The sequence below is a fragment of the Apteryx rowi genome, unplaced genomic scaffold (genome assembly GCF_003343035.1).
Source record: "Apteryx rowi isolate R43461 unplaced genomic scaffold, aptRow1 scaffold_35, whole genome shotgun sequence".
NCBI lineage: Eukaryota > Metazoa > Chordata > Aves > Apterygiformes > Apterygidae > Apteryx > Apteryx rowi.
The window spans coordinates 2,047,319-2,068,305 of record NW_020449974.1 but is presented as its reverse complement, the minus strand read 5'-3'; the positions used below and the strand labels follow the sequence as shown (position 1 = coordinate 2,068,305).

The window sequence follows — 20,987 nt, the reverse complement described above, 5'->3', positions numbered from 1 at the left end:
GGCTAYGTGCAGCCGCCTTCGTCCTTGCGCCGGGGCCGCTTCGCGTTCAGGGCTGACCGCGGAGCTGCCCTCCTCTCGGTAAGGAGTCCGATACCGCGGTAGGATCGTAGCGTAATTCGGGCCGGACGGCACCTCGGGTTTGGCTTTTTAACCTGGGGTCCTTCGGGCAAAGAAATCTCTTGTTCTTCCATGTCAGGCAGATCCCACCGAGAGCAGGAGCAGCGTTCGAGACCAAAAAAGGTGTTAGATGTGGTCCGTGGCCTACCGGAGAACTGCACTGAAGTCTAAAATTTAAGTAGCTCTTGGATCCCTCTGGCCAATTCCCTAACGAATCCTTCTTGAACGCGAGGGCGAGAGCGTTTGCCAGGATTCAGGGTCGYGTTACGACAGCTGCGCTTGGTGGCACCAAGGATCCGCCTGGCCCCGGTGTCCTATCTCCGCCAGCGGCCAAAGCTACACGCTTAGGGGGGAGCGTAAGAACAAACCRAGCACGGGGGATGCTTCCCCCCAAACTTGCCTCGCCTCCGGACACGGATGCGTACGAACCCCGCGCAGGGATTTAAGCATCCGCGCTCCTCCTGCGGCGCGGCATTGCCCGGACGAGCGGCCCGTCGGTCTTCCCCTGTCCCCTTCGGTGGCCCGGAGACCTGCTCCGTGCCCACAAATAGCTCGTCCCAAGCGGAGCGAGGGCAGGAGCCGGGTTTTTTGGCACTCGGTGGGTGTTGCGCACCTTCTGCTCGGCGGCTTTGCCTCGTCCCGGGCCGCGGACGTCCCCCTGAGCCAGCCTCAGCGGCTGCGCGGGCTTTTTCCCATGCTGGGAGAGCTTTTTTCCCTCGTACGCGGCCTCCGGCGGAGAATCGTGCTTTTCCCCATCTGGGTTTCATAACTGCTTTCCCAACCTCGGGGATCTCCGCGGATTGGGCCGGTTTTATCCTGTTTTCTCTATTGTTCCTGCATCTTCTGCTCGCGTTTCTGCTCGGCGTCGTTCGCAGGGAGCCGCTTCTCCGCGCACACGAGAGACCCCAGCCTTGCAGTTCCTTTTAACTTTAACTTTTAACGTCCCCTCGCCCTTTTTTGGGGGGCGTTTTCATGCAAAACAGTCAAGGATGTATTTTTACCTCTTATTTTTCCAAGCCGCCAGCCCGGTTCGTGCTATATCACCCTGCTGCAGCCTTTAGGGACCAGAAAGCCCCCGAGAGCTCGGTGTGAAACGGCTGAGATTTGAGACTGCCCCCCCCCCCCCCAAATATTTTGGGAGAAGTGAAATTACAGGCAAGGGGGTTCCCCGTCTAAAACCACGCTCGAGGCTGCAGGCYGCCTGGGGAGAAATACTTCTGCGACTGTCCAAGCCCTGCAGACACACGCTGGCGTGTTGTAAAAAGTCCTCGGCCGACTCTTTAGCCTTGATAACTTCCCTTCGGAGTTTCCGGAGCGCTTCGCTAAATGCCGTGTCTCCTAATTCGAAGCACTATGGGATTTTTTTTTTCTGTTTATTTATTTTATGTATTTATTTTAGAAGCGCAACGGGCTGCTTGGGGCGGCTGACGCCCGCTGCGCGCTGCCGAGCAAGCAGCAGCAAAGGGGCCGCTGCTCGTCCTGCCTCGGCGAGATGTTTTCCTCGTGCGAGTTTTAAATCAAAACTCGCGACGGTGACGCGGCCGAGCTGGCTGCTGGCACCCGGCTCTGTCTCGCCGGCGTTGCGTTCGGACGGAAACCTCGACAGAGCGGTGCCAGCGCAGCAGTAACGCTAACGCATCCTTGCCCCAGCTCGGAGCTTTGCAAGACGGAGCTTCCAGCCTGTTTCGCAGCGTGGTTGCTAAACRCATTCGATACACGTGGGGTTTATTTTTATCGGTGTCGTTGCCGTAACGAACGCTGGTGTTGGTCCTCGGCGGAAGGACGCRACGCGTTTGCGTTCGCTCCGTCCCCAGCAAAGGACGGGCACAAATAGTTGCAGCTGCGCCGCTCGGCGAGGAGGCCGCTGGAGACCTCTGGTTTCATGCCGCGTCCCACCGAATCCAGCCCCGGCTCCTTATCCAGAGCAGGGAACACCCTCTCGCGGCGGGTGATATCCCAGGCTCGTCGCTCCCTGCTTTAATGCAGCACACGAACGTCTGGTCTTCTGATAAATAAATCCCCCAGCTACGGTTTCATTTCCCTGCAGTTTTTGGCAACTCGTTATCTCCCCGGTTATTAAATTGCCCTGCGATGTGAAACCAAAGAGAGAAGATGTCACGTTGCTTCTCTTCCAAAGCTTTCCGACTCCGTGTTTCCTACGGAGAAGGAGCCGTCCTCTGCTTTCTCAGCCAGACGAGTGACTTGTCCTTGAAAGCTCCCTTGTGCGACTTGGGAAGTGTCGTGACCGCTCAGCTGATGTTATAGTTGGAGATAAYGCGGTGTTTTGAGCGTAAGAAAATGCCGAAGTGTCGGACGTCAATAGGAAACCTTGCAACGGGGAGATTTCCTCCGCTAAAGCGGGAGCAGAGCTTTCCCCCGGCTTTCCCAGGGTTTGAAAACTCGCTGCTTAGGAAAAGGTGCAGCGTCCAGTCTAGAAATACCGGCAGCAGAAGTGCTTGGAAAACCTGGGTATTTCTGTTAGCTGCTGCCTTGCTCGACAGCTTGTGTCGGTCTTAACGGCGCAGGTAACGCACGYGTGTGCAGAAAATTATGTAGTTCGGAAAAAGGAAAATTGTAGGAGGTTCTGGTGCCCCTGGGTGGAGACGTTATAGTTCTAGTTASGCGAAAAGCCCCAGCCCTGGCTCCCCGGCAAGCGCTTAAACGCATCGTTTCACGTGGCCATCCTCGTTTTGGAAATGAAAAAGAAAGGGGGAGAGAAAAGAGAAGAACACGATTAAACCTAGAAGGGAGGGAAGTGAAACGTGGCGTCTGGGGTATTATGGTGATCGTCATATTTTTGGCCTGCCTTCACGTTTCTCCCCGTCTCRATTGCAGGCTCAGACATCAAGCCCACAAAGAGCTTTACGCCTACAAACAGGTGAGCTGCTGAGCCGCGAGTTGCCGTTTTCTCCCCTCTTGCTTCGAGCCAAACGCGCCTAAAGGCCCCGGGTTTTGTTGAAGTCATTGCTTTTTTTTTTCCCCCGCTTTCCATCGTGCTGCTCTTTCCTTGGGAGGCGCTGGGTCTTCACGAACGCRGTGTTGACGCTCCGCCAAAGCCGCGTCCCCGCTGCTTTAATTCCTTCCTGCCRGCCGGGCGCCCGGAGAGCATCTGCCCCGTCGATTCGAGGAGTATCATTGAAAAGGGGGGGGAAAAACACCTAAAACGTTTGGAAATAAGGAGACATTTCTCCCCCCTGAGGGTGTTCAAGCACTGGAGCAGGGGCTCGGAGAGGTGGGGGCATCTCCACCCTTGGAGCAGCTCCGACCGCCGCTGGACGCGGAGCAACCGGAGCTCCAGCAGGTCCCTTCCGAAACCTCAATTACTTTCCGCTCGTCCACAGTAATAACATTTCTCCAGCGATAAAGCGCCGTTCTGCCGAGTCTCGGTCTCTTCCCCAGACCGCACCTGGCTGCTCCGGGTCGCGYGAAGCCTCGGGGCGCCGAGGCAGCGTGAGGAATCGGGAAGAGCGGGATCCCTCTTAGGGAACGCCTCCAAGTAACCTTGGCAAACGGCGCTGTTTTCTGCCCGCRCGCCGGAGCCCGCGTTAAAATAAACGCCGCGTCGGGTTACTACTCGAACGCCCCGTTTTCTCCGGGCTTTGTATAATTTTTCTGGCTCCAGCCTGTCATTCCAGCAGGCAGGCAAAAGGACGTGGAATCGGGCTGATAATATTATATTACACGGTCGTTTCCGAGTGAAAACAAACTGGAAGACGCACGCCCGGGCGCGCAGCAGAGAGCGGGGGCAGCCGGCAGCTCCRGATTTAAGAGACCCCCCCGGATTTTGTCCTTATAGCGGTAGCTGCCGCCTGCGCGATTGCTGCCTTCCTCCCGTTTTTCCATGGGTGCAAAAACCTGAGCCGTTCGCTGTCTCGATGTGGCGCGTTGAGGGTTTCCAGCTCAACGGGGATGTTAAAAAGCTGCAGAAGGGTTTTTATAAAAAGAAAAAAACTAGGCAATTTTTAATATAGTTTTGGACTTCAGGTTTACCTTTAAACGCCCCGTCCTGACCCCGTCTCTCTGCCTTGCAGGTTATCCTCAAGGAAAAAGTGAAGGAGCTGAACCTGCACGAGGTGAGTACGCTCCTCTTCCTCGCGCTGGGGACGAAGGAGAGGGGGAGCCGGCAACGGCCAACGCGGTGGCCCTGATCCACCTTTCCCTACCTGCCCCTTATGGTTTTCCAAAGGCCGAGCCATTTAAACGCGATCGCCGCTCTCCCCCAGGCGTCCGCTCTCTTTTAGGGAGTCGCGCTTAGATTTATAGAGTGTTTTTCCCGCTGATGTTTAGAATCTGCTCGAAACCGGCTTCAAACGTTGACTTTATTTCCGCTTTAAAAGCTCACCTAATGCCAACAGAAAATACACCCCCATTACGTACCCGCCTGTTAAACGCTAGCGCCGTCCGCTTAGGAACTGCCGGTTCCCGCTTCTCTGAATCCAGCGGCGTTTGGCGCCGGGAACCGGCCCGCTGAAGAGGAGCTGCGGTAAATATTAAGGGTCAGCAGGGAGCTCGAAAGACGTTGCTGCCCCGGGCTTCGGCAGAGGCCGGCAGGATTTTGTTCGGGCTCCCTCCAAACTCTCCCGCTCCGGGGCCGCTGCTTTTTCAGCCGCGGCCGAGAAATTAAAGCCCGGATTAAATGCGGATCGGGCTTGAAACGGCGCTGGWGGGTCTCACGGGGACCAGCGGCGGCACCGTCCGTCCTAGTTGATCTCCCCCAGCTCTTCCCCGTGCGACCGGGACGGCATCGACAGAGCGGGGAAGGATGCGGAGCGGACGGTTTCCTGGGGAGGGGGGTTTCTGGGGGAGCGTTGGCGCCGGATCGGAGGCACCCACGCGCTTGGCGCCTCCAAAAAAAGCCGCTCGCCTGATGCCTTCTCTCCGTGACTCGCTCCCGTTTCAGATCTGCGCCGTCTGCTTGGAGGAGTTCAAGCCCAAAGACGAGCTGGGGATCTGTCCGTGCAAACATGCCTTCCACAGAAAGTAAGCGCGGGAGCCGCGTTTTCTTAATTTTCCTAATTTTTTTTCATTTTTTTAATTTTTTAAATATTTTTCCTTTAATTTTTTTAATTTTCTCCCCCGCCAGGTGCCTCATCAAGTGGCTGGAGGTGCGCAAAGTGTGTCCGCTCTGCAACATGCCGGTGCTGCAGCTGGCTCAGCTGCACAGTAAGCAGGACCCCGGCCCGCCGCAGGGCCCGCTGCCCGGAGCCGAAAAYATCGTATAGCCGCCCCCGGGCCGCGGACCGGCCCGGCGCGGAGCCCGGCGCCGTCCCTCCGGCCCGCGGCCCCCGCCGGCGCCGCCCCGGGCTCTCGGACTCGCAAGCAACCAAAGCACTACGGCACCAGCGCGGCGGCGGCGGCTCGGCGAGCTGAGAGCACTTTAGGACGGGGCCGTCCCCGCCGCCGCCGTCCCCTCTGCCGTCCCCGGCTCCGTCCTGCCGCCGGGCTCCGAACGCCTCCGCACGCCTCCGCCGCGGCCCGGGAAGCCGGTGGTGCCTCGCACCAGTGGACGGAGCCAGGCCGAGACGCACCGGTCCCTGTAAGGAGATTGGGCTTTTTTCCCCCTCCCCAGAAATAGGGAATTAATGGAGGTTTTCCGGCAGCCTCCTCTCGGCGCGGATGAGCGGAAGCCAGGACGGCGGCGAACGGTGGCGGCGTTCCCCGCGGAGCGGCCGGGAAGAGCCTCGCTCGGCATCCCCCGGGCTCCTGGCATGGGAGCAGCACTGGAGCGACCGGTGCCCGGAGCCGGTGCCCCTTTTCCCAGCATAAAATCCGCTGCCGCTCAGCATTTCGCCGCCAAACGGCGTCGGCCTTGTCCCTAAGAGCCGCTTTGGAAAGCCGCAATGTCCCTCAGCGCCGCCCGGCTCCCTCCATCCCTCCCTCCGCCGCTGCAAACGGGGCCCCAAGGGCGGCTCGAGCCTCTGCGCTGCGGCCGGGCATCCCCCAACCCTTCCTCTCGGCAACTCGCGTTCCCTATTCCCGGGGTGTTTAAAAAAAAAGGGATATTCAGTATTATATTGTACAGGCTTTCCTAGCGGTGGAGGAGACCCTTCCTCCTCCTCCTCCTCGCCGAGCCAGGGGCGAGTTTCCTGGCGGCGGCTCAYGGGCGCCCGGGGCCGCGGAGGCTCCGGCCATTTCCCCCCTCCTGTAAATGCCGTGCGACTCCCGAGACTGTTTATGGAGCTTGGAGCCTCATAGACGTGTTTGTACACTACGAATTCCGCAGCAGAATATTTTTTAAGAAACGTTCGCTGCTTTTCCCTCCCCCCCACCTTTTTTTTTGTAAGCTATATTTTTGTATATTTAATTGCTATTTTAAAAATTCTAATGCGTCTTTTTTGCTAATCACACTATTCTTAAGGAAAACGGACGACGACAAAGGAAAAAAGACAAAAAAAAAGTTTGCATGTGATTCGACTTGAAATGTAAATAAAAAAAAAAAAAAGCAGGTTTTGGAAGCGGCGGCGGCGGCGTGTCCCTCCATCCGGCATCACCTGGCCTTCCTTGCAAAGCCGTTTCTTCTCCAAAATCGCCTTCCCAGCCCCAAAAAAGCAGCCCCGTCRCGTGGCTCGCTGAGGTTGAGGGGCTGGAGAAAAGCTAAGCCTGGCCCAGGGCTGCCCCCGGCCCTGCCCGGCGCGGAGGCTGCTGCCCTCCAGTGGTGCTGGGTGCCGGCTGCCGGGCACAGAGCAAGATTAATTTTGCCATTTCCATTTCTAAAATAATGTGAATAACATGAATTTGCCCTGATTCGGGACAACCCCCCCCCCCAAAATGAGACCTTGCGACGGCAGCAGCAGCACAGGCGCCACGCGTCCTCCCGCGCAGGCAGCGCTTCTCCGTGCGGACGGATGAATGCTGCCCCTTGAGGCAGCGAGAAAAGCAGTCCCGGCATTCGGGTTTTATTTAAACCTCTTTCAGAAGCCTATTTTTGTTCCCCAAAACGCGGGGAGAGAGGCAGCTGCTTAAAAACCGCCCGCACGTGCGTAGCGAGCCGCGCTCTCTGCCTGGTCTTCGATGCTGGCGGCCAGCGCCGCCTCCAGCAGCAACGTTGATCATCGAGGGGGAACTGAGCATCCGGAGCGGACGCTCGCCCCAGTTTCTTCCTTCATTAACGTGCTCTGAAACGCAGCTAGGGAGAACTGAGGAGTGTAGAAACTTCATAAAAATCACTGTCAAAAAAATCAAGCGCGAGCTGAAGGATGCGTTAGACCCGTTCACCCACTCCACCCTCACGCTCCGGCTGCTTATTCAGGTCGGTGTTCACCCGTTTTTGCTCTTTAGCTAGGAAGCAAAGAAGAGAAGAGTTTCAGAGTATATAAAAATAACTGTAATATTTTATTCCAAGAAGAAAAAAAGTTTTACAAAAAACCTGCGTACAATACGTAAGGGAATCGGGTGTTAGACGCAACAACCTCGCAGCTGCCGGATCTGCGAAAGATCCACAGAAAAAGGGGTTACAGAACGAACACGGAAAAAAACCCGCTGGCCGCCGCTTCCCGGTGCGCGAGCTTGGCACCCGCTCGAGCGCGTCGGGGCAGGACCTGCTTTTAGCCCAGACCGCGGGGTTTCGGTAGACGTTTCCCATCCCCGCAACAGCCTCCGGCTGCCTAACAAAACCATTTCAAGGTGTTTTCCCGTAGTTTTGTCCTTGCGCCCGTTTTCGGCTCACAAAGGCRGCTGCTGTTAAAAATTAGCCCCTCTTCTTCCGCATCCGACGGGGATTCAAAGCGGGCTTACGTGCCGCAGGCAAATACCCTTCCCCGCTCGACGTGGGCTGTGTAAAAGCCCCAGGAGTAATTAAAGCTCCTCGTTAGCCCACACCCGCTCGATGCATCCCCCGCACATCACACCAAGGAGCTAAGCAGGCCCCGGGCACAAGGAACTTGCCAAAATATTTCTATTTATTTCTTTCCCACGAGCGGAAGCAGGGCGGCCTGGCGTAATGCCGAAGCGCCCCGAAACCRCAAAGCTAGGTCCGTGGAGAAAGAGTTAAGCTGAGTCCACAAAACCTGGCACCTGCGGTCTGACAGTGCAGCTGTTCTTAGCGTACCTGTCTGTGATGCCTTTCGTGTGATTTCCCAAGAAATTAAGAATCAGGGAGATCTCGGATGCAACGTATTATCCCGAAACCACCGCGTCGGCACGGCTGCGGCCAAGTCACCCAGCTCAGAAGTACCGTATCGCGGAGAAGCCGTGGAGGTAACGTCTCCCGCTGCCTTGCATCGTCGAGGGAAGATGCAGGTGGCTCTTCAAAAAAAGCAGTTTTTTTTCCCCCCACACTCCTTGACTGGAGCAAAGTTATACTGAAATAACAAATGTTAGTGGCACAGGAACCAGAACGCTTACGCCCTCCTCGCTAACGATGTCGTTCATTTTTATAACCGAAGATCCAAGTCCAGGAAGGATTTCTAAGAAGAACACGGGAAGGGAGAGCAGTTTACAAGCCACATGTCAGGACACTATTTCTTTGGTATAGTTATAGACAACCAGTTGTTACAACAGAGAAGAGAGAAAAAAACCCCAAAACTATGTTATCTTCCAATTTGCTTTTAGCGGATTCCAAGGTCGCAGGCGGATACACGCTCCTAACACTATGCCGGAATTACGACGTACCCTAAAGGGGATTGCGGCGAGCGTAAAAGGGTTATAGGCTGAAAACAAAATCAACCTAAGCGGATTTAGAGCAAGCGAGCCACGGGATTTATGCCTTACCTTTTATCTCTAATAATCCACACACACACAGATAAGAAACAGCGCTAACAGAAAATAAGCTTTACTGATAGCACGACGGTGTTCGACAGGCCACCGTACGGTTCAGAAGGGACAGAAGTGGTCCTTCTCRTCTTTCTTTACGTGCCAGGGCTCGTCTTTCTTTACGTGCCAGGGCTGCGCTGATGCTCTTGCCCCTTTACGGACGATTTATGGCATAATAAAACCGTGATGTCTTTCATTCCCAGAACGTAAAACATATTGTCGCTGAATTCTGTAAAATCTGAACCAGGCAGACGTTCAGCACCCAAAAGAGTCTCAACGGATGGAAACAGCGCAAGGCTCCTATTAAGTTACCACCATTAAACGTACGGAGAAGACCTAAAAGGGCTGTTTGATGTAAGTAACTAAATGCCCTACAGATGTTCCGAACACAACCAGCACGTTCAGTCAACGGATTTGCGTACAGGCTCCTTGCGAACAAACCTATAGTTTCAACTGTTTACAAGAAGCAGCCCGATAGTCCTTTCCTCTTCTGTCCTGATCCGGTCACGCACGACTTGCTTAACGGTCGCCGAACGGGTGCTTTAAACAAAGCTATACGAACGCGGGCGTTGTGACCCAGGAAGCGCCCCCGCTTCGCCGGTCCGACGTACAGAATCCCTACGGAGTCAGGCTGAACCCAGGAGTTCCAGAAGAGCCCCAACCGCACCGAAATAACCCTGAAAAGCAAAGAGACGGTAATACCTGTTAACCAAGCAAAGGGGGGGGATGCACCTGATGCAAGAACAGGAGTATTACACAGGCAGCGTAATTTTTAAAACTGCTATAATAGATAGTGGCAAGAAAGAGTTATTTCTAGGTACGTTACAAAAAAAAAACCCCAAGATCCTAATTATAGTCGCTGCGTAGGAAAGCGGAGTTATAGAGAGTCATCTATACTCTCAAAAACACAGGTAAAAGTCTTCAAAACCAGAAGTTCACAAGCAGGCATGAGCTTGGTAGTAACCAATTCTTATATTACTTACTGCAACGATATATATCTTTGCAGTGACCCTGCCCCGGACATCGTAATAACTGTGGCTATGACAAAACGTTTCGAGCCTGCTGCACAACGTATATCATCAATCGACAGCAAAAAACCTCAACACTGCTACGTTCAGAGCATTTGAAGTATTTCAATTTCGAYGGAGGAAAATAAATTTAAATAGTTACTTCACCTCGTGTTCCAAGAAAAGTGCTTTTAACTGTCCCTTTGACCAGTAGTCTAAAGCATACGCCAGAAGCCTCATTGAGATCGTATTGATCCGAAGGAAATTGCCAACGAAAACCACTCGATTGATGTTCTGTAATTATTAAGGAAAAAAAAAAAAGAAATCAAAACATTAAGGCTGAGTTCCGCTTTCTGCTTACAACTATGAAAACCCCACCTCAGAGTAAGAAAAAAAATATATATATATATTTATAGTGCCTTTTAAAAATGAGCTTTTCAAATACATCTTCCAGTGAGACTTGATAAAAAGAGCAACCGGCTGAAAGCAGAGTCAGATCACCACTCTACGTTAAAGCAGTTTTATCCAGAGAAGCTTTGCATCGCTCCAAATACCTGTTCCTGGCAGCGAGGAGCGTGACTGTCTTAGTGAGGGGGATGGGAGTGGCAGAGAGAAGAGTTATGATGCATTGGCAGCTTTCTGAATTTATAAGTTTAAAATTGCRCCCAAAAGAGCCAATCTGCAAGCAAGAAGTGACACCAAATCAAGTTGGGGTCTTGCAGCAGCAAGAGACATTTCCAAAGAGCACGGCAAGATCAGGAAAGGGCACGYTGAGATGCTCAGGAAGGGCACTGGGAAGGGCCAGAGACTATGCCGAAAGAGGGAAAAAAAGAGGGACTGTGCTGAAAGACTCAAGCAGGATCTGCAGAACATGAACAACGTCTACAGTGCTGGTGAAAGGCAGCACCAGCCAAGTGGTTTTAAGGCAGGTTATTTTTCRGACTCTTCTATGCTACGCAGAAAACCACCGCTGTGACTACAGCTCTTCTAGCTCAGGAGCGTAGTGGAGCTGTCGGTGTCTTTGGCATCAGGTCCTGAAACTTGGCTGGGAACGTTGCTGGTGAGGTGCCACCTTCTCGCTCTGCCCCCAGCTCTGACCTTTGACTTGTCATAAAAGAGCTGAGCAGATCCTCATGAAAAACGTATCCAGAAACTCGTATCCAGCACAATTCTGACGGAAAGGGAAAGACCACGCAGGCAGTTATATCTGCGATTTAAACCAGATTTCCAGCCAAATTTTTCACTCGCAAAATAGGAGTTCTCCTGAGCCAAATATGAACTCAGAAGCTTTCTCGTTCTCCAGCCGGGAAATAATTTTCAGTTTCTCCTCTTACTGAGGTATCAGAACCAAGTGCTAACTGCTCCTCGCTCATCTTCTTCTGTGGATTTTTCTTCCGCCCCCAAATTCATTAACACTTTAGCCAACTATTCAGCACCATCTTTGCACTAAACAAGGTGCTGATCGAGCGAGGAACCAGCAGATTGTGGGAAGGACTATTTACAGCACGTCTTGCATGGTTTCAACAATAAATGAAGGCAAATATTAAGTGTTTGCCAGCAACAGCAAGAGTCAGGAGCACGCTTCGCCCTGTTAGCTCATCCCGTAGGGACAGGCGCAAGACCACGTGAAGAACATGCCTCTGTGCTTTCATAGCCCTGTACAATGCTGCTTGACATGAACGCAACAAGGCAGCACTGTAAAGAAGCTGAAAGCACAAAGATACAGCAAAGGCCACGGAAGTGGTGGTGCTTGACCAAGAAAACAAGAGCAACTACTGCAACCCACGCGGGAAAGGTATCTGGCCTCTGCTCCCCACTCCACCCCACCTTCACTTCTTCTGAGCACTAAAGCATTCAGACCAAGCACGGTCACTTAGAAGACACCACAATACTGTGGTGGAGAAAGGACAGGATATGGCCTACCACCTTCTCCCAGTGGTCCCAAGAGCTTCGCTTYATTGCACACCTATCGTTCCTCAAACCACCTCAGAGAAGCTGCTGAACTTCTGACAAATAAGAGGACCACAGCCACCCCCTAATTTAGAATTTATTCGCAGTTCCTCCTCAGTTTGCAGCGTAACGATCTGGCTCAAACTACACAGACAAGTAAGGACAAAATTCAACGAACAATTCAAAAATCAGTGAATTACAGCTTACTGAACGTGCGAAGAGGCGAGTACGAACACGCATCTACAGAAGTGCACGCAGGGGAAAGGAGACACTGCACAGCAGCAGCACAAGCAACAGGGATGCTTCAGGCAGGAAGCAATGAAATGGGTTCCTGGGTTCTCCGTTAATACCTCATTAAGTGCACACATCCGTGCTATGGAGCCAATGTTATTGGTAATGGTTACTAAAGTAGCCCTCGCGAGGTCCTCTTTGCTGACGGATTCCCGCTTCTCCTTGCTCATCATGTTTCCAAAACTGTAAAGAAAATTTTAGGGTTAAAGGTCCATTGGCATCAGTATTCCAGAAGAGAATGGGAATTACTAATTTAAACATTTTGAAGTATTTATTTCTAACTTTAAAAAACAGCGCTATCAATAATTTCCATCTGGTAAAACAGAACAGTAGAAGGAATGGTAGCTCTCCTAAGACATGTAAATCCAGTTTTTCATCCTTGCAAAATATATCTCCCATGAAGAAACCCCAGTAAAGTCATTACCTGGATGCTACAGCCCAGCCTGGCAATCCAAACCGCTCATAATCTCCTCCGTAGATATCCCGCACTAGTTTATCCACTTTAGTGCTATCTCCATGGGATGCCATTTCTAGGGCCTCTTCAAAGGTGGAGCAACCAGTGAGAAGACAGCAGAGACCAAAAAAGGTTCCCCCTCCAAGACTGCAACATAAAGCAAAACGAAGGTCATCCACCTTGGTTCTAAAGGGACAGAAAATAAACGGCTTGCTCCAGTGAAAGCTAAGATTGCTAACTATGTTTGAGTTGGGTCAGTTTGTCCCCTTCCTTCAGCCCGTTCTCTTTTCAGTGATAACAATCTTGAAAGAACAGCAGTTTTCTTTAAATCTATGACTTTCAAGGCCTGTGAGGCCTGTAAGGAACCCCACGCCTTCACAGCCGTCCACAGAGGGCATGTTTCTAAATGAGAAATTCATTTCCTCATTTTACAATATTCACCTTCTTCAGAGCACTGAACGGAGAAGTTGGTCTTAAAGTAAATATTAGTCCTGAGCGGTCAGTGGAGAACTAGGGCACAGCTGCTCAAAACTTAGGAAAAACGATGCCCTGTTCACGTCGCTGTGCACATACGCCCTTAATGATACATGATAAGAGTAAAATCGGTATCGTGCATCCCTTCTTTGTGATTTTTATTATTATTATTACTATTAACTTCATGAAATTCAGGAAAGCTTAAGTCCACATAGCTCTTTGGCTTTGCTGGGCAACAGGCGTCACATCTTCAAGTACGGCAAAAGCAGCAGTTCAGTAACCAACCGTCCAGGGAATTGCTGCTCTCCGAGCATCCCGTACTCCAAAACAAGGTGCTTTTCAGAAGTCAAGATTCAAACCTCTGCTGCTAGGACTGAAGGTAATAGTACTTAACGTGATCATTATGAGCATATTTGGGTTAATCTCAAAATATGGGTTATCTGATGGCAAATAGTTTAATTCCTGCAGTATGGTAACTAAAAAAAAAAACAATTTCCAAAGAGACTAGTTGCAGTAAGGAGACCAGAGCATGAAATTTGGATCCCCCCTTCCAGAAGTTATCTTTGTTGGCAGAGATACTGCAGGAAAAGCAGGAGTTCTGTCACTCAACCCACCACTTTTACCACAGCTTGTCCCCAAAAAGGTCGTATACAACTCACCTGCAGAAACACATTCCAAACTCTAAAATAAAACTCCAAGTGAATTTACCCTTTTACAGTGCTTACCTGGTGCCCGTCACCCGCTTATAGTTTTCTTTTGAATACACAGCCAAAATGCTGACCCCTGAGCCAATGTTCACCAAAAGCAGAGGATACGGATTCTCCAAGTTGAACGGCAGCTTCTGACATCTTTCAGCATCGGTTGGGTTTTCGAAATAGTAGCATTCCGAACGTCCATTGAATCCGACTGAATCAATGTACAAAACTCCTTTAATAAGGCAGTCGAGTTCATCTAGCTTGCAAAGCTGAAGGTCACCCATCTAGAGGGAAAAGAAAAAAAAAGAAACAGAAAAAATAATCAAGAAGTAGCTAGAGATCCCAAGCGCTCATGCTCAGGGCTGGAAAAATGCATTCGCTGCCAGCTAAATTCAGCTCTCTCCAGTATTCCCTGCAGCAGGGGAGAAAGAAGCACAGATCACGGGAGGGCTCCGTCTTTCTCCCCGCMCACAACCGCCAACTATCCCGGCCTTAAAGTGCGCACGCTTGGAAGAGGGAGAAAAACAACTCGACCCAGAGACGGAGGCCAAGGGAATCCCACCAACTTCCAAGGGATGATTCAGGCCCCGACTGGGAGGCGCTAACGAGAAAAGCCAAGAAAAAGGAGAAGGGGGGGAAAAAAAAAGAACCACTTTTTCAGCARAAACCAGGAGGAAGTTATATGATCCTTCTCCCTTCCCATCACTGTCCAGAGCGCACAGGCAGCCTCCTCAGCATGTATTCGGTACATTTTTCAAGCCCTGCTTAAACAATATATTTATCAAATAGGTATTTCAGCTCTAAACGGGAATCTAACTTATAAYGAAGCCACATGACGATGTCACGTGCCAACTGTTATCCTCCTTAGAGTTAATTCACCACCTAATTTGACTGAATCTCCATCAACTCGCTACCATGCAGGCTGGAAATGAAACCTCACGAACACAGGAACAACAGAGCAGATATTCGGGTGTGAACAGGGAGCGATGAGGGAAAAAAAACCACAACGGAGACCACTATACAGAGTAAGTCTGGCAAGAGCACACGCCATRCAAGTTAGAGTGAATAATTTTAGAGCTGGAGGAATGTCACAAGCACTTTTAGGAAAGCAAGTTGCTTAATTTGCAGAGATGCGAACTCGGCTCCACATGCTGTCTCCTGCGCTAAGTTCGAGTTAAAATAGGTATGCTTTTCCCGAGCCGAGATTTAGAGAAGCTTAGAGTCYGCAGGGAAAGGCTGGAAGTATTTCTAGTTTTAAGCTTATACAAAGGGTCACTACCAGATCCTAATTGTATATAAGCCAAAAATGCATACTGTGCGAAAGTCCTGCTCAAATTTGTACGCTCCACCTCCCGTGGCACATAAGGTAGTATGGAGGCTTGAGAAGTGTTTCTCGCTGCCCATTTGAATAAAAGCAGGCATGTCATGAGTAGGAAAGCGTATAAAGTGCAGATTGCCTTTACGTCCACACAGGGTAAGGTCCTTCAGTTCGAGGTGCACATCCCGAATGCCTGTGGATCCATAGGCTACATTGGATGTCAGGTATTTTCGGATACTTTTGAGATTTTCCACTTCTTCCTCCTCCTCTTCAGCGGTGATGTCCTTTGGTTCAAAATAAACGAGCTTGACCAAGGTCCCTCCAATATCCAAGCCAAACCAAGGAAAGACTAAAGAGAGAGGGGGGAAAAAAAGAAAGAAGTAGGATATGATATTGTGATACCATCAGCAAGATACTTATCCCGTAGTTAACCCATGCAATTCCRTAGGGACTCAAAGATGCAGGCCCATTTGATCCATACGTTTCTAAAACGCAAAACAAGGAACAATTTTAGCAGTCTCGTCAGTCTTTCAGTAATGACAGCCGAGTTTGTCRAAGTCCTCTCTACACTGACGTACCACAGCTCCGAATAAATGAGCATAACTCCTATTTCTAGAGATACCTCGTGTTSAGGAGCTCCAAACATGGTATGCAATACTCAAAAATACTTACAGCGACACCAGAAAGTACCCTTGAATATATACRTAGCACAGGCCTTAAAATATCTCTCTGCTAGCTAGCTACCGCTGCAGTTTTAATCCCAAGCTATTTCTTTTATAAAGTTCTGCTCCAGAGCCAGAGCCAAGGATAACACCAGCGCTTTCGCATCAAAGCGATGCGCAAACGTTAACTAATTACAACGCACAACACGGAGGCAGACGAGTAATCTAAGCTGCCCCAGGGAGACAAAAACAAATGTCTAATTGGATTATTTTATTAGTCAAATTCCCCCCATGGGACAAAATACGCATTAGTGTCAGGCCCAGCAACRTTTACGGCTGTAATAGATAATGAGATTGTTGGAAAAGATCAAGAGAAAAACCTGATCAGATGGAATCTGCGATTAGAGCTGCGAACTGGAACGGATTAATATTACTATTAATGAGCTGGAGGATAGGTTGGAGCTAACAAGATACCACGGGCTCCGCAGCAAAGAGAGAAACGTAGCCCCACGTTACGGCTTACGGCAGCAGGGTTAAACCCTCAAAGGGGTTTTCTTGCACAAAAAGGAAGTTTTCGAAAATAAATCTCAAAAGCGAGAGCACGTTCCTTGTCCCTTGCRTCTCGGCGGCGTCCGAGCAAGCTGYGGACACGAAGCCGTCAGAGAACAAGACCCAGAGGCAGCTCTTCCGAAAGCCAAACAGCGAGCAAAACGACTCGGGGGCAYGAGGGGTTCTTGGAAAAGCCACAAATCCAGCGCGCAAACAAAAGGTTGGAGAGAAACGTATTCTCTCCTCGGTGGGTTAACGTGATTGCTGCATACGGCGCAGGTAACGCAGACCTTTTAGAGCATCGCAGCTCTCTCRGAGCTGCTCGAACCATCACTTACTTGTAACACCACCGAGTTATTTTTATATATTTGCACAGAGACCACCCCCAACTGTCACCAGAAAAATGAAAGAAGATGCGAGCTCTATTTTAGGAAGCACGTTCAAATTCTAATCATCCTCCATTTCTAAGGCATTTAGTTCAAACAAGAACAGAGCAAAAAAAATAATAGTTCACACTCAACGAGGGAGATCTGAATCACCATCCAAGGGAGAGAGAAAGCAAGAGCAAGTCAAGGACTTTTTGCACGACCACTCCTGATTTTGTGCTCCTCAGACGAATTTCAGGATCGATGCAGCTCGACGAGGACGTTTCGTTTGCAGCCGGTGATCAAAAGCAGAAGAAAAATCTCGCAGCGATCACCGGTTTGGAGAGCCTGCTCCACAACGCTGTATTCACAGCTTGGAAACTCCACCGCTATTTCGGGATGAAACGTCTCGCGAGCGCTTTACTTACGTCGTCTGCCTTGGTCTCATCACGTAACGCAAGGGCAACTGCATCGCCGGGGACACGGGGCCGGGAGGAACGTCCTCCTGTCCTCCTGCAAAGCGCGGCCCAACACCCCGAAAGACGGGAAGGTCCGAAACCTTCAGCCCCCCTGGTGGTTCCTCTCTACACGTCTCACGGCAAGCGCGTTGCTCTGCTTGTTTGAAAGACGGCTCGATAGGCTGTTTTTTCCGGCATTGACATTATTTTTCTGTAATGCACGCGGAACGTGCTCTATTTAAATGCTCGGTCCGCGTGTACCACCACTAAAACCCATTTCTTTGTAGGCATTTTGCTTTTCAATACTGCTATATTCGCTGCTGGAAAACTAGCAAGTTGTACGTAGCAAAAGGAAGAGGACGAGACTTCCCGTGCTCCTCAGCCAAGCCTCCTCCCGTCCATCACAGTCGCTCCCATCCGGGAATCGCTTTGCACCAATTTCCCACTCGCCTGAAAGCGCTCAGCTGTTTTGTCACTTCTAATCTGACGACGAGATCTTCTTCTCGTCATCCTCGCCGTCCTGCTGCTGGGAAATCTTTTGATTTCTGGAGTATGTTCGTTCCTCTCAGCGTATACTTTTTTCCCCCCACCGCTCCCGTGTTATCATGCCCACACTCATCTCTCTCTTTTTTTCCTTTTTTAAGCATCCTCACCCTTGTATTTAGAGACAGCAGTCCTCCCACAACCCTATTTTGCCAGGCTATGTCAGGCCAGAAGACGGGGGAAGACCACAAAAGCATCCAGAAATTAAGACGTATGACTGAAAATACCACGTGAGCTACTTCATCCCAAGCTAAGGGTTCAGAGCACCCGTTCAGCTGGCAGCAGATGCATTTGTTCATCAGAACATTTTCAAGTCAGTTATGAAGTTCACACACCAAACTCCTCAATTCAGGGAGACGAACCTTTCGGATTTTAGGGCATACGGATCGCCAACGTGGTCCACCAGGTTAAGAAGCTTTCCGAATTTCCCAGAGGAGCATCCAAACCCCGAGTGCCTCCGGAGAGGACTGCGGGCCTGGGCCGACTTTGCACCTCTGAGCAGCACTGGCCTGTGCCGGCCGCAGGGGAGCTCTGCAAAGAGGCAGCCCAGGTCCCYACCATCGGCCAACAGATCATCTATACCGTGGGGAAGGCACCTGGGACAACTTCCAGAAGATCACCTTTTAAGTCAACTAATTTATACCAAACRATTCTTAATTATGGATCTCTTATTATACACACCGGTTGTAGGTAAAGAATCCATGGAAGAAGTGTTTTAGTTCCACATTAAGTACTTCTTCACTGTACTGTAAAGGATTTTTTTTAAAAGAGAGAGATTACAGTGCAACTCGGACCGAGCACTCAAGTAGTTTGGTGCAGCATGGACGAAACTTCCTCTACCTACCCATTTTTCTGGGAGTAAAAATCCTGAACAAGCTGCGGCACCCAGACAAGGGGAGACACAGACACCATTATTTCAACAACATGGAGAATTGGTCTTTTTCGTGCCCTTACAGGAAGCCAGTCAACACGAGCGTGCAGGGCACTAACAGCTCTCCCATATCCAAGAACTAGAAAAATCCACGCCTACAAAGGGAGGAAGAAGGAAGCTCTCTTGGACAAACGCCATCGCCATCTGCTACCAAGTTTGCTCTTAAAATACTGATTTTTCCAGCATCTACTGCGCACTTGAAAGCTTTCCAAAGATCTTTCGCTTGCAAGCCACTAAAGCGTTGTTCGAGAGAGCCGCTGCAGAACGCGGCAGGTCTACAACAGCGGGCGAGCCGGTGGTATCCCGAAGCCCGTGGGCAACCCCGAGGTTGATTTTTTTTTTGCAGTCAGGAGGCACTGCCAAAACAACCGGCGCAAGAACAGGCTGGTTTTAATGGCCACGACAGAAAATTCAAACACGGCCTCTCTCCAGCGCAGCCCACGGATCCCCTTGCTATAGCTTTGGGTCATCTACGCTGGGAGAAAGAGCCATGCCCYGCTCTTTTTTTCCAAGCGCTTACCAGCCGGAGGATGGTGGGAAAGATGAAGAAAGCCTTACGCGGAGCACAGGAACCGGATACGGGAAGCATCTCCTCTTACCCAGCGCCTTGCAGGAAGCGGTCGGCCTCTCAGTTGGGTATTTGGACTTTTAGAAAGAAAGGCAGGAAATCCTCCTCTCRAAGCGAGAACCGGTCTCCATTCAAAAACGTTCCGCAGTCTTTTCCTTGAAGAAACTCTAGCGATTACTTTGTTTTCAGCACAGTGACAGCCGCTAACGCCACTCTTTCAAACGCTGACCGAGACAGAAGAAYATAAATTCACAACGTAGCGCACCGTGGCAAGCAGCGGGGGTACCAACAAGGCGATGCGAGAAAGCGGCAAGCTCACGTCGCCGCTCGGCGAGTCAGGGACGCGGCGATGAGCTTTGCACTTTCCGTTCGGCTTCCTTAACGCGATAAACTGGAACGGCAGTCGCAAAGAATTCTTAAAAGATTCTTTAAGAGAAAACTTCTTCAACTTTTGGCCTGACAAAGTACTATCTTCCCCTCAGCGCAGATGCTTTTAACAAGCAGCTCTATAAATCTGGTTTCGTATACGCAGTTTAAGCGCAGTTCGCAGGCTTGAAAAACAAGCCTTCTTCTAAGGGACAGAGCTATGGATACGCAACAACAAACAGACCAYCAGGCTGCAAGCAAAGTTACGGATATTACAGCTATTGCTAAATAACCTCGCACAGAGAAAAGCTCAAGGACGCTGCGCGTTCCCATACTAAGGGCTGCTGCCTTCCCTCTCCACCCAGCATCGCCAAATCCCTTTCAAAGTCCGACCGTAAGCTCTCTGGGGCAAGGAAAATAGAAAGCTTTTATTTGTTATGGACACCGTATAAATAAAAAAAAAACCAACAAGCTTTTATTTCATTCTGCTTGCTTCGGATTTTGAAAGCTCCCGACGTGTCGAGATGAAAGAGGCGATATAATTAAAGCTCTCCGCGGTGGATTTGCTTCGTAGGACAGGCAGCTCAAGCCRTATTTCAGACTGATCCTTAACTTATGAGCCAATTATACCAGAAGCTAAAAAGATTAGCCTACAGAGCAACGAAGACCGATGATTTAGCCGAGTGCGCGACAGCGTCTCTACGCTTACTGTAAAATATTCGACGTATTTTAATAATGTTATACTACCATGGAAATTTTAGAGCCGGAAAAAAAAAAACAACATTCATCAGCGTTCAATAAAAAGTGACGCTAAGGCTCCATATCCTCGCACCTCTAAAAATAGGCCCTGCTAGGAATTCACATTTTGCACGCAGTTCAAAACAGGGAAAGGTATTTAAGTCGAAGCTTAAATTTTGGACTGCAAAGAAGCTGCCGGAACAATATTTTATTTGTAGCTGATGCAAGATACTAAAACTTCAGTAACTTTAAAAAAAAATCAGTTAGAAAGACTACATAATGGATGAGGATGGATTTTTTTTTTTTTAGGTATAGGCTTTGTTTTGGAACGTATAAATCCCCTATATACTTTATGCAACTTACTTCCCCTCCCCTGTTGTCAGACAGTAAAATATTACAGATGGTGCAAGGCAAAACCATCAAGCCAAGCTCCTTTTTCCAAGAATTAAGAAAGGAGAAGTTTAATTTGTAACTGGGGGAAACAATCTAAAGTCAGGGGAAAGGAGGTTTTCAGGAYGGAGGAGAACCGTGGTGCAGCAGCACGGAAGAACTGGAGAAACCGGGAAAGGGAGGAAGGAAGGGGAGGAGCGCAGAAAGCCGATGAACGGGAAAGGAAGTGCCAAGATGGAGTCTACCCGCCGACCTATTCTTTATCGGAAAGAGGATTCATTACAAAAAATTTCCACGACTCGTTGCAGTCCAATCGTCTTCCATCGCAGGTTGGGCGCTTGGGAGAGAGTCAACCCGACC

The 20,987-nt window shown here is 50.2% G+C and overlaps 2 protein-coding genes across 12 annotated transcripts in view; one reads left to right on the top strand and one right to left on the bottom strand.

Moving 5' to 3' along the window:
* Positions 1–6,556, top strand: part of RNF24 (ring finger protein 24) — a 30,362-nt gene extending 23,806 nt beyond the window's left edge. For all 11 annotated transcript variants that reach the window (XM_026072737.1, XM_026072743.1, XM_026072734.1 and 8 more), the window contains 4 exons: positions 2,953–2,995; positions 4,149–4,190; positions 5,018–5,097; positions 5,201–6,556. In XM_026072737.1, coding sequence (XP_025928522.1) covers positions 2,953–2,995; positions 4,149–4,190; positions 5,018–5,097; positions 5,201–5,339 — 304 coding nt within the window. In that variant the 3' untranslated portion in view covers positions 5,340–6,556. The remainder of the gene's footprint in view (positions 1–2,952; positions 2,996–4,148; positions 4,191–5,017; positions 5,098–5,200) is intronic.
* An 874-nt stretch (positions 6,557–7,430) lies between these two features.
* On the bottom strand, positions 7,431–15,281 carry PANK2 (pantothenate kinase 2). Its single transcript, XM_026072774.1, has 6 exons — positions 15,197–15,281; positions 13,770–14,023; positions 12,541–12,717; positions 12,176–12,299; positions 10,044–10,169; positions 7,431–9,545 (listed from the first exon to the last, which is right to left on the bottom strand). The coding sequence occupies exons 2-6, from the start codon at positions 14,021–14,023 to the stop codon at positions 9,495–9,497; spliced, it is 732 nt and encodes a 243-aa protein (XP_025928559.1). The 5' UTR covers positions 15,197–15,281; the 3' UTR covers positions 7,431–9,494.
* Between the last annotated feature and the right edge of the window lie 5,706 nt (positions 15,282–20,987).